Here is a 13,956-nt window from a genome sequence, read left to right as displayed (position 1 = left end):
TACGTATACACATTTTCTGCCCCAAATACTATGTTAGATTATTTACTACTGTGGTTTTGGGATTTCAGCATTGCTACTTGTCTGAAGTCTCAAAATAAATGGTGATAGAGTTGAAACAAAGAGATAGAAATTAAAACATATTTAATATGGTCAAATGCCAGCATACATAATCTTATACTGTTTCAGATGATAGGTTCTGGAAAGGAAAATTAGGAAAGCAAATTAATTGGAATGTGGATGGGAAGTTGAAGATAGAAGGAAAGGTGGTATCTGATCTACAGAATAGAACAGAATAGAATAGAATAGAATAGAATAGAATAGAATAGAATTCTTTATTGGCCAAGTGTGACTGGACACACAAGGCATTTGTCTTTGGTTCATGTGCTCTCAATGTACATAAAAGAAAAGAACATTTGTCAAGAATCATGACGTACAACTTAATGATTGTCATAGGGTACAAATAAGCAATCAGGAAACAATCAAGATTAATATAAAGTGTAAAGATATAAGGAACAAGTTACAGTCATATAGTCATAAGTGGGAGGAGATGGGTGATAGGAATGATGAGAGGACTAATAGTAATAAGAATTGCCCTCACCCTCCTTGCCTTTCTTAAGCTACTTAAAACCCACCTCTGCTGCCAGACATGGGGGAATTGAGATACCCTTTCCCCCTAGGCCTTTACAATTTTATGCATGGTATGTCTGTATGTATGTTTGGTCTTTTATTATAATGGGTTTTTAATTGTTTTTAGTATTGGATTATTGTTATGCGCTGTCTTATTATTGCTGTTAGCCGCCCCGAGTCTCTGGAGAGGGGCAGCATACAAATCAATCAATCAAACAAACAAACAAACAAACAAACAAATAAAAATGGGGCGTAATAGTAATAATATGTAATAGTAATAGTACGGGGTGCTCAGGGAGGCATAGGGGCATGTTGTGTCCTTTTACGGCTGCCCATTTAGGGTAGCTTTTAGGGCAGCTTGTTCACCTTTGGTCCCCACCTGTCACTCAGCTCTCATCTGTGGCTCCTAGTAGCTGTAGCATGCACAGCAGTCACACCCCAGGCAAGTGCTTCGACAGGCTGGCCAAACCAGGCTGAGAGTAGCTGATGGGTCATTGACCTTTGGCGAAATAGGGATTTGTTTATCCCGAGCATGTGAAGACAAATTCCAGAGGACTGAGCGGATGAAACCTACTAGAATAGGTGAATGGTCATGAAGGCAGTCTCTGCAAGCCATGTGGTATGCTAAGAACATGGCAAGACACAGAAGACACCCTGGTCCCTCCTCCACTAGGAGAAGGGAAACTCTGACTGCAAACCTCCACTGCCTTGTGGCTATATCCATAATTGGTAAAGGTTTCAGGAGTAAACCTTGAGGCAAAATCTGGAGCCAGAGTCCCGGCAGCAGTTTGTGACTGTGTACAGCCACATTCTGATAGCTCCTGCGATGTAGCTGGAATCAATTGTATTGGCTTTTGCCATTCTATTGGATTATTTCAGAAACATGGAGAGGCGGGATCTGCTGCTTGGGTAACAGTCTATCTTCCAGGCTCCATGCTCTGGGAGTCCAGAGCATGATACAATGGTCTTCCGAGATGGAAGGATGCCAATACAAAATGTAGTCTTAGGGAATAGTTTAACAGTGGTGGGGAATTATTTGTTTAGCAGAGTGATGGCATTCAGAAAAAAAAACTATTCTTGTGTCTAGTTGTCTTGGTATGCAGTGCACTATAAGCGTTATTTTGAGGATAGGAGTTGAAACAATTAATTTGTTTGTTTGTTTATTTATTTATTTATTCAATTTTTATGTCGCCCTTCTCCTTAGACTCAGGGCGGCTTACAACATGTTAGCAATAGCACTTTTTTAACAGAGCTAGGCTATTGCCCCCACAATCTGGGTCCTCATTTTACCCACCTCAGAAGGATGGAAGGCTGAGTCAACCTTGAGCCGGTGATGAGATTTGAACCGCTGACCTTCAGATCTACAAGTCAGCTTCAGTGGCCTGCAGTACAGCACTCTACCTGCTGCACCACCCCGGCTCATTATGTTGAGGATGGAAGAGTCAGTAAATATTTTCATGGCCATCTTTTTGACTCATGTAGTATTCAGGCCCTCAATGGTTTCACAAATTGAATATTAATACTAGTATCTTGGTAATGCAAACTGTGTGTCAAAAGAGGTCTACTTTTTCAAGAGAAGATTTAATTCAGATACTGTTCATTCACTGCATTAATTATTATGGATCAAAGGATGCATTCCTCAGATAAAAAGTATGACATTTTACCAGTGAATCTGCCAAAGGGCTAAATAATTGTTTAGCTAATACTTTGTGGAGTAAAAAGAACAAAACAGAATTCCTCTTTTATCGATGATAACAGTGTGGCTTTAAGAAAATTGTAAATTAGCAATTTGGTAAGGCATCTTTTAAGACTAAGTGAGAATTATCACACTGATTCATTCTGGGACTAATAAAAAGGATATTTTTTTCCTGTTTTACTGATTTATACTGAGACATAGAGAACAAAATGACTCTACTGACCCACTAATGCTCATGTTCTTTTACTGCATATTTTTAAATCTTGGATACTGAATTTCCAGACTCTCATGTAGCATAACAAATAAACAGTATGGCAACTGAACCAGAAGATTTCTGCTGCTCTCTGTTACAGTTAAGTTTTATAGCATAGTTTGTGGACAGAAGATCAATTTTAGAGCTCTTAATATTGCACCCTTCCTTAGAATTATTCACACATGCATGGACACAAATGTACTGTATGGTATGGAATATAAAAGCATAGTATGTGCAGCACAGTGCTAAAATAATAATTCAAAGATGAACAGATGCATGAAAATTTATACATAGATCAAAATGAGGCAGTTATTTGGGGCAAAAGATTGGCGAGCAGGGAAACCATATAATTCAATTTTATTTGACCTAGCATATAAGTCATGCCCTTTCTTCCTGTTGCTTTAATCTGAAGTAGATTTAATTGGGTGCCACAGGATTTTTAATAAGCTTATTTTTATATAAATACCCTTCTTTGAATCCTATTTATCTATTAGATTTGTATGCCACCCCCTCTCCAAATCTTCATCATCTTTAATAATCTAAATCCAGTGATGGGCTCCTATGGAATGGTTAGGAACGCAGTTCCGGTAGCAAAATTTGGAGCTCCACCCCAGAGCACTCAATTTGCACTGAAAGATGTTGAAACAAAATGCATAAGCCAAGCCCACAGTGTGGTAGTAAAAATTTTGGTAGCCCATCACCGTCTAAATCTAAATCTAAATATATAAATATTTAGTTGATCAAAGGCTAACTATCAGCAAATTTTACAGTCTGAAGAGTATGAATCAAAATTGCTGGAATAAGCTTAGATTGTAAAGGATTCATATGTTGTTCAATAGAAAAATGTGCAATTAATTGCTTTTTACTTAGAATTTAATGTATGACGTTCATCATACATTGAAGCTTTTAGATTATCTAGTTCCATGCAACCTTTTTGATCAAAACAAACATCCAAGTAGCTAATATATATAATCACCAGCATAAATTAAATTTAGTGAATGTTCTTCATAACTGAATTAAACTATGATATTCTATGTAGGAATAGCAATCCCAATCTTAATACAATTATGCATAAGTATTTTCATCCATTAATAAAATAAATTTATTTTTCTTTTACTTAGGAAGCATTATTCCTTCCATCAATACCTTAGCAGTATTTATTTTCACTGACAAAATTAAATATCATACTCTGATTTAAAAAAAAATGTCCATGATTCTAATCACTACAATTAGTGTTTCTAACAAAGCAAAATATTTCCTCCCTGCTCTTTTTCCCCTAGCAAATAACTTTTATGCGACATCTACAGTATTTATTCTCAATATAATAATAATAATAATAATAATAATAATAATAATAATAATAATAATTTTTTCCCCCCCAATATACAATACTTATCATAAGTGTTGGGCGAATCGAACCCACACAATTTGGGTCCCACAAAGAGATTCCAGGGGCGGAGCTTTGACATCACATATAACGGCAGGTTGCTAAGCATGCCAAGGTGATCACTTCCTGGATTCCATCCTCCCTCCATTATTCTAGTGCCTCCCCCGGAATCCAGGAAGTGATCACCTTGGCATCCTTAGCAACCTGCCGGTATACGTGACATCAAAGCTCCGCCCCCAGAATCCCATCGTTTTTTATTTTAACAGATTTTTTATTTTTATTTATTTTTATTTTTACGAAAAAGGACACCGCAGTGGCATCACAAGCAAAGAGAGGTCCTTTCACGTAAAAAATAAAAAAAATATTTTTACGTGAAAGGACCTCCCTTTGCTTGCGCTGCCACTGCGGTGTCCTTTCACATAAATAAAAATAAAAAATCCGTTAAAATAAAAAATGATGGGATTCTGGTGGTGGAGCTTTGGCGCCATGGACCATTCGGGTTCGGGTTCGGCCAAACTTTGCGTAAAGTTCGTCCGAACTCACCGAACCTGAACACTGTTGGGTTCGCCCATCACTACTTATCATCTATTATAGTGTTTATTACTTCTGTATTCTTTTGCTATTAAACAAATTTATATAACATATCATTCTTCAAGTATTTTGGTACTCTAGCCGGGTCAACAAAGCTACTACATATTTGAACAATATAGTCTATACCAGTGATGGCAAACCATTTTTTCCTTGGGTGTCAAAAGAGCATGAGCAGATGCTGTTGGGCTTGTGCAAGTGCCCACACTCATAATTCAATACCTGGGGAAGATAAAAACACCTTCCCCCACCCACTGGAGGCCCTCTGGAGGCCAGAAACAGCCTGTTTCCCAGCTTCTAGTGGGCCCAGTAGATTCTTGTTTCGTCCTCTCCTGGATCCAAAGACTTCCCTGGAACTGGGGGAAGGGTATAAATGCCCTCCTCCATCCCCTGGAGGCTCTGTGGAAGTCAAAAACACCTTCCCAGTGCCTCTGTGCAAGCTCAAAATCAGCTGGCTGGCACACACATGCATTTTCGAGCTGAGCTAGGGCAACAGCTTGCGTACCAGCAGATATGGCTCTGCGTGCCATATCTGCTTTCGCTACTGCTGGTCTATATCAACTTCTATTATACTCCTAATTGCTCAGTATACACACTAGAAATTGTTTACTTATCTTAAGAACAAATAACAATTCCATTTTATATATTTCTTGTATGAGTAAACATTTTTTTTCTGTAAATGAAGCGTTCATCATTCTTCATTGATGACATACTTGTTTTCAATATATGAACTTCACCCGATAATTAAATAAATAATGAGTTTAATGCATTCTGTATTGATACATGAAATTCAGTTAAAAGTTAAATATGGCTGAGCATAGTTCGAAACTTTTCTTAGAATTTGATTAAAGCAATTGTCTTACCATGGCACGAACCATCCACTTCTTCATAGCCAACACTGCATATACATCGTCCTAAAGGAACTAGCCAATCCCCATCAGCTCCACAATATAACTTTGGAGTATCCCGTTCTTCAGCACTCTTCACACAGGAACCTCGTACTTCCACTAAAGAAGATGAATCAACCCTTGGAATGGTATCAGGAAACATAGCCAAGTTCCGAACAGTGAAAGGACACTTTTTGTAGTAAACACGGACAGAAACCAAAGCAATGCATGCCCCGATATCTTGAAAGGCAAGAAAAAATCCTTTCCGGTTTATTGGTCCCACCTCACGAACCTCTGTATTCAGTTTCAGGATACGATCTCCCAAATCCATCTGAGTAAAGCTCTCATCAGCTGCAATAGTATCAATTTTGCTGTATTGGTTTGGCTTGAATTTAATTCCATGGGATTCATCTGATTCCAGATAATAAAGGTTGAATGTTTCTTTACATGTCCCCAACACCCACGGAATGCTGTTGCAGTCTCTCAGTGTAAATTTCATTTCCACATAAATTTTCTGGGTGGCATCACGCGAGATCCAGTTTGTACGAAGCCAGTTGTTTTGGTTGGGTTCCATAACATTACATACCTGATATGTGTGGATAGGACGATTATATTCATCCATTTCTGTTATAGAGTCCCACTAAAAAGAAAATACAATCCATTGAAAAATCATCATCATAATCAAAAACTGTAGGCATATTTTATTTATTTTAATTCAAAAGATCGCAACATTGCTAACATATATTAACTGATATAAAACTGAAATTGCCAGAAGTAGATAACTATCATATCAAACAGTTATTTCATTAGAGGGCAGTACTTTACCAAAAAAATGCAGGTACCACCCCAAATACTGGTAGGTTCTGGAAGTAGAGTGATTGACATTAATCTGGATGATTGTTTGCACCAATGCTGTCCCTTCAATAAAACACAATTCACCAGAGACACTTTGAGCTGCATTTTTTTCTTTTCACCCCAATTGCTGCTTTTAAAAACATGTTTGGCAACTTTCCCAAAGCTCTCGGTAATTACTGAGCACATCTCTGCTTGGCCCGTTCTCAGCATTCAGGTCAGATTTTAAAATGTACGGATGTGTGGTATGCTTAATATTTCAATAATACATAGACATGGATATTAGTAGAGTCCTTCTTTCCAAGGACAAAGAAAGAAACATAATATACAGCTATTTTATTAATAATCATATAAAAAGAAAGAAACTTTAAAATAAGGATTATTTAAGACATAACGTAGAAAACGAGACTGTCAAATTGAAGAGATTATTTATTAATGATTGGAACAATATATGTTTGCAAAAGAAGTAAAAGCATGAAAGTAATGGAAATTCAAAAACAAGCTTACTAAAAGAGGGTCAAATGGGAACATGAATGAACATGAAGGTAAAATAAATCTGTCAAAATCCCTATCTGCTACAGAAACTGCCATCATTCAAGGCAAGAGTCTGGACAACAGTGAAGTTAAGTAAGAATAGTTGAAAATAAGATCTATCTTCACTTCATATCTTTTCACCTATCCAAAAGAATACAAATGGGGATATCAGTAATGGACTGATGGTAAGAATCATTCTGATTTTAAGACAGATTTGTTGATCAGTGAAGACATTATGTTTCTTTCTCCTATCTTCAACAAGGCATAAAACACCAACAAATGATAAAAAGCTATTGATACAGCTTCTGCAGCCTAGTTATCTTTAGAGCAGTGAAATTACATAGTGCAGAAGCTTGGCTGAGACTTTTATTACAAACACCTTCATTCTATAGAAAAGGTAAATTCGAGATGACTGGTGGAAACCAAATATAGTATTCCCTCGATTTTTGTGGGTTCGAACTTCGCGGAAAGTCTATACCACGGTTTTTCAAAAATATTAATTAAAAAATACTTTGCGGGTTTTTTCCCTATACAGTGGTCGCCCGATTATCGCGAGGGTTCTGTTCCAGGACCCCTCGCAATGATCGGTTTTTCGCGAAGTAGCGCTGCGGAAGTAAAAACACCATCTGCGCATGCGCAGATGGTGTTTTTACTTCCGCCGCAGCAGCGAGGAGCCGAAGATTGGGGTTTCCCCGCCGCCCATGCAAACTCCTCGCTGCTGCCGCGCCCGCCACTTGTCCTCCGCCTGCCTGCCTGCGCGCCCGCCCTTCGCCCGCCCACGCCGTTCGCTCGCACCGCTTCCCAGCTGAGTCCTGAAGCGAACTTCCGGAAGTTCGCCTTTGACGTTTGGCTTCGGGACTCAGTTGGGAAGCCGCGCGGCTGTTTTAAAACGTCGCCGCCAGCATGGGGGGCTTGCCAGCACCCCCCGGACCCCCAACCCGGGTTTGGGGGGCTGCTAGGAAGCCCCCCATGCCGGCGGCAACGTTTTAAAACAGCCGCGCGGCTTCCCAACTGAGTCCCGAAGCCAAACGCGGAAGTTCGCCTTTGACGTTTGGCTTCAGGACTCAGTTGGGAAGCCGCGCGGCTGTTTTAAAATGTCGCCGCCGGCATGGGGGGCTTGCCAGAACCCCCCCGAACCCGGGTAGCCGGGCAAGCAGCGAACGAAGGGCGGGTGGCCGGGCGAAGGGCGGGCGAGCGGCGAGCGGCGGGCGAGCGGGTGCTGGGGGGGCTTCCCGCCCTCCCGCCAGCAAGAGGGGGAAGACCCAGGGAAGCCGCCCAGCAGCTGATCTGCCCGGCGCCATCTACACATGCGTGGCCATGGAAAAAAAGGGCGCGCATGCGCAGATGGTGTTTTTACTTCCGGGTTGAAAAATCGCCATATAGCCGTTTCGCAATGATCAGGATCGCAATACCCGGGGGATCACTGTACCACGGTTTTTCCCACCCGATGATGTCATATGTCATCGCCAAACTTTCGTCTGCCTTTAATAAATATTTTTTAAAATAAACTTTAATAAATAAACATGGTGAGTAATAAATGGTTGCTAAGGGAATTGAAAATTGCAATTTGGGGTTTTAAAGTGTTAAGGGAAGGCTTGTGATACTGTTTATAGCCAAAAATAGTGTATTTACTTCCGCATCTCTACTTCGCGGAAATTCAACTTTTGCGGGTGGTCTCGGAACGCATCCGCCACAAAAAGCGAGGGAACACTGTATTTCTCTTTCTTTTTTTTAAGGGCTAGGAAGAGGGGCAAAGGGAGATACAGCAAAATACAGATTAACCTGGACAATTTGATATGATGATTCTAAAGAAAATATTTAGAAACTGATCTGTAGATACAGCATTGAGGGGTGTGAAACTCAAAGCCACCCAGGCTGCTTCTGGCCCATGTGGCCATCCTGGAAAGTGTAAAGGTCCAGACCGCATCACTTCTATGTGCCCATCCCATCCCAGCAGTCTTCTGTGTATGCGCACAGGCCCAGTTCTCTCACAGTGCACTGAGCACTCATATTTCTCACAGTGCAGTGAGCACTGGTTTCAGTCTGGGTATTTAGGTTGCTGGCTGCGGCAGGTATGATGCCCTCTTACCTCCACAAAGGCTGCCAGCACTTGAGCCTGCGGCCACTTGAATCAGAGGATAAGAAGAAGAATTGCGAGACCCAGGGAGTAGATCAGATGGAACTGGCTGGCTGAGGATGTGGGAATTATGGCCACTGAGATAGCTTCTGCTGCCCCCATAAGAAGCTTGGGTGCCCAGGGGAAGCACGGATGGTACTGTCTCTCTCATTGACACACAGCCACAGTCACAGTCACAGCCACACACACACATTCACAAACACACACACTAAGTGCTTTCTTGAGTGCTCTCTCTCTCTCACTCACACACACACAGTGTGTCTTGCTCCAAGTTTCCCTTGTGCATGTAGACATCCCATTTGTCTTGTGCATGTAGACATCTCATTAAGTAGTGAAAGGGAAAGTAGTTGCAGGAGGAGCAGGAGACCGTCAAACACTTTGGCACTGAGAATGAAAATTTCTGGGTCTCTGACTCTCTGCAAAAAGAGGATGGGTACCTGAGTCTGTGCGATATTATAGTACTCAGGAGTGTCTCTTATTGGCACAAAAAGTATTTCCAAGCCAACTCTCCTCTCAGGTGTTTGCAAGATAAGTGAGTCTATGTGGCAGAGAGGGAGGTATCTTAGTGGGGCAAGTAGGCTTTGTGGGTTTGTTCTATCACAAACCTCCCATAGCATCCTCCACCCTGAGATAACTCATGTGCATGAGAGAGATTTCCGGTTGTTCACTTCTGTGGATGCCGAAAATAGGCCAAAATGTAAGTCACCGCCACCACTCATCCCGCTGCTTGCCCCACTGCTCCGCTTGCCACCGCTCGCTCCGCCGCTTGCCACCACTTATTCTGCCACTCGCCACTGTGAGTTATGGGTCAGTCCCACTGTGAAAGACAGCTCTGCCATGAGCAGCCCGTCCTGCCAACCCCACTGCTCCACTATACCGCTTGTGGTGGCTCCTCCACGAGTGGTCTGGCTGGCCCTTACCTAATTTGATGCTCATCTCCTGCAGGGGCACTGAGAGGATGCAGAGAGTAGGCCGGGTGACCCCGAACTCTGGCTGCGCGGTCTGCTTTGTGATCTCATGTGCCACAGGCATCTCTCGGCGTGGTAATGGCACCCCGAACAAGTCATGGCCTTTGGGAGTACAGTGTGCTCCAAAAGGCCATGACTCGCTTGTGGTGCCATCGCCATGTGATGCCTGTGGCCCTGAAGAGCAGAGAGCAGGCAGCGTGGCTGGAGCTTGGGCAGGCTGCATTTGCCACTGGCCCTGCTGCTCTAGGGGACACAGAGAAATTCAGCTGCTGTGCATGTGTAGCAGCCAAAATCTTGTGCACGGACATCCTTCCGGCATCAAAAATTGCTGGTTTCTTTGCTTCTGCACATGCTTGGCAGCAAAAAAGCTGGTAATTTTTACCAGAATCATGCCAGTTGCATGCCTGGCAGCCATGAAACATAGAAACATAGAAACATAGAAGTCTGACGGCAGAAAAAGACCTCATGGTCCACCGAGGCTTTGCGCTCCATTTCTGCCACTGGAATGGCATTCCCATCATTCCTGGCCCATTATGGCCCATCCCTGCATATCACCTTCTTACAGATTTCAGCTTCTCTGCCATTTGGGTCAGCTTCATTTGGAGCTCTTTGAAAAGTAAGTACTGTACAATAAAGCCATGGAAAGTGGAGTGGGGAGAACCAGATGCAGCCGACAGAGGCTCCATTTTGGCTAGCAATTGGGCAGATGATGCCTCTGGAGACCCCCCCTCCCAATGGCCCCTTTTGGATGGCAGAATGCTGCAGGAGGCTGTCCAGGTCAAATGCACCACAGGCCAGTCATTTGCAATTTCTAGACAGACATCGTGGGCCAAATCTAAGTATCTCCTGGGCTGAATTCGGCCCACAGGCCTTGTGTTTGACACCCTGCTCTAAAGTTAGCAAATATTTAAAATTGAATTTTTTTCATGCATGAATAATCAAAGCAATCTTTTTTTTTTTTTTTTTTTTGTAAGGAACAACTTTCTCCAATCTGGCCCTCTCCAGATTTATTACATTTCTTCAATTTCCTGCTGAGAATTCTGGAAATTAGTTTAAAGCATCTGGAAGGCATAGTTGGAATGCAACTATTTTTCAGAACTTAACTGATAACTCAGTACCGTAACTGAAAACTAATCAGTTTTCAGTTACTGTATAGACAGTGACAATCAGTCGCTTGTCACTTTTCAGAAAGAGGAAAAGCACTTTATCTGGTAAATAAAGAGATAAGAAGGCATATTTCTCAGAAATGTGTGATTTTTAGTAAATTGTTTCTGAGTGAGAAATAAATTTATATGAATAAAATATTCATAAATACTTTATTTTATGCTTTTTAGAATTGGAACTAACTAACCGTAACATCATTTGTAAAGCTAGTAGCCAATCATTCTTTTTCAAAGACCACTTAAGAACTTGTGGTTGTTAATTGTAGATCATCAACTTTTTACTAATCCTTCTTAAGATCACTTAATTCATCTATATCTTCAGAAAATCTGTATATGAGGCTTATAGTTAGATTTATTCCATATTATCTTCGAAGTCTGCATGGTAATTTTTTCTTATGCACGGAGTTAATAATGTCATATAGATTTTGCCTCCAATATTATTTGTTTTTTTTTAAATGTCCACACTGTGAAGAGCATGATCAACCCTGTGAAACGCTGATATAAAATTCAGAAATAATGTTTTCTGGAGGGCCCTTGATTAAGGAAGGCTGAAATAGATTTATAGCTATTTCTTAAATGTGTTTAAGAATGAAGAAAATTTCGCAAGGCTGAACTATCCAAAGTGATGCACTCTACTTTTGGCAAATCAGTACCGATAATTAATTTAAAATGAAATATTTTAAAAGTGTTTTTTAAATTTTGTTAAAAATAATAATAATTAGAGAAGACTTGAATGACAGTACTAGTTTAGATGTTGAAAAAACAGGGCACACAGATGCCCCTGGATGACGAAAAAAATGGGCCATATTTGCTTGGTTTTGGTCTGCACAATGCTGCTGGAGGTAGGGAAGGTGAAAAATGGGGCACACATAAGTCTCAGGAGGCAAACAAATGGGCAGGAAGATAGTTAAAGATAGATAAATGATAGAAATAGATAGATAGATAGATAGATAGATAGATAGACAGACAGACAGACAGACAGACAGACAGACAGACACAGAATGAATGAGAGAGGAAGAGGGAAAGGGAGAGAGAGAAAGAAAGAGAGAGGAGACACGCATAGAGAGAGATTTCTCAAGCTCCCTTGGGCTGAAAATAATTGCTGCAAAACTGTGGACCTCTTGACTCCTAAACAATTGAAAAAATGATCTAGTAAGAACAAAAGTCAACCAAAATGGCAACATGCAAACAAAAGCAAATAAAGCACCACAGAAGCAAAACAAATTAAGTTTAATTTTTGTGCCTTATTTAATGGACTGTTAAATTGATCACATGACCTAACCATACCCAGCCAGTCCAGTCACCCAACTGTCACATGACCTAACCCAGCCAGTCCAGCACCCCCCAACTGTCAGAAAGACCATGAATTGGCCCCCTGTTTAAAAAGTTTGAAGACCTCCATGGTAAGGTATAGTAATACCCTGTTAGCATCTAGAATTTACCTCTACTTCCTTTTATATCAAATACAATCAAAGTAAGACTATTTTTAATTTATTTCTCATGCTATTACTTTTCTAAGAATTGATTAGTCTTTTATTACCATATCTCCATACCTTTGTCAAGGTTATCTCCGAATTCCTCTATATCTTCATATTATATGAAAATAACTTTCAGATCATTATCAACCTTGCAAGTTCTACTAAGAGTTTCACCTCCACTTCTCAACTCCCAACTTAAATTGAAATTTAAATAAAGTATCAGTTTTATCTATTGTTAAATAGTTAAATGGTTATCATTTATAAATTTGCCTTTCTTGTTATTACTCATTGAAATTTAACTCATAGCATCCATTTAGAACTCAAATTAATGTATTTGTTTTTATAGCAACAAGAAAGATAAGGATGAAACAAAGCAAAAGCTATTATATTTAGTTTTATAATTAAAAATCCAGAGTACCTTTCAAAATTAATCCAATTAATTCAAATAAAATAATTCAAAATCTGGAAGATAAAAATATGAAGAATTTTGCTCCTAGAACACTGCCTTGAGGGACACCCTGTTGACAGGAGCAGGATTTGATATGGCACTTCCTATTTTGACCACTTGTCTTCTAGACAGGAATGTGGTTATCCAATCATGCAGTGGTCCAATACTATTAGTTTATAAGCAAAAACACATTAAAGCAATGTCGCTGACTTGCAGTTCAGTGTAACTCATAACATCAATAGAGCTGGATAATTTTCAGCTTTATAAAGAATAGAGAAATGTTGATAAAGTCACCTTCAACTAAACATCATTTCTGAAATGTATCATGACATATTTAGTGTATCTTTTACTGCTTTGTGAGCATCCTACATAAGACAACCCCCATATTTATTTAATTTAAAGCAGTTTATGTCTATATATGTAATTTCCATGACCTCAGTACCTACAGTGGAGTAGGGTTTGGGTGTAAAAAATGTGACCTAAATACTTTTTACCCAAACACTTTACATAAGGATAGAGTTTATTTCATGATGCCACAGAGTATATGTTTACATTTTGATAAGAATTGACTCTATAGTGGGCACCTATCCCTTTGTCTATTCTATCCTTACAACATTTGGTTAAGGTGCAGTGAAGTGCCAAGGAAAACAGTAAATTTCATGGGTGAATGTAGGTTTCACCCTACACTTCCACCTTTCTTTGCCTAAAAACATAAAAAGAAGTTATATCATGTCTACAAATCTCATAAGCTCTTCTAATACATTTGCTGACATTGAAAACATGACCATATCTTCTCAGAACTCGGAATTATGCCTTGTCATTACAGTGTCCTTCATAATATACAGAATACATTATTGCCTCATATATTCTACTCTGTGAAGCCAAACCACTTTCCATTTAACAAATGGGTAACCAAGTATAAGATCTGTCCATCAGCT

The 13,956-nt window shown here is 40.1% G+C and overlaps 1 protein-coding gene across 1 annotated transcript in view; it reads right to left on the bottom strand.

Annotated features, from left to right (window-relative positions):
- EPHA6 (EPH receptor A6) overlaps nucleotides 1–13,956 on the bottom strand; it is a 475,355-nt gene that overhangs the window by 356,375 nt on the left and 105,024 nt on the right. The window contains exon 3 of the mRNA XM_070750196.1: nucleotides 5,415–6,078. Coding sequence (XP_070606297.1) covers nucleotides 5,415–6,078 — 664 coding nt within the window. The remainder of the gene's footprint in view (nucleotides 1–5,414; nucleotides 6,079–13,956) is intronic.

This window comes from Erythrolamprus reginae, chromosome 4 (genome assembly GCF_031021105.1).
Source record: "Erythrolamprus reginae isolate rEryReg1 chromosome 4, rEryReg1.hap1, whole genome shotgun sequence".
NCBI lineage: Eukaryota > Metazoa > Chordata > Lepidosauria > Squamata > Dipsadidae > Erythrolamprus > Erythrolamprus reginae.
The sequence above is the reverse complement of the archived record's forward strand: the minus strand, read 5'-3'. Positions and strand labels throughout refer to the sequence as shown.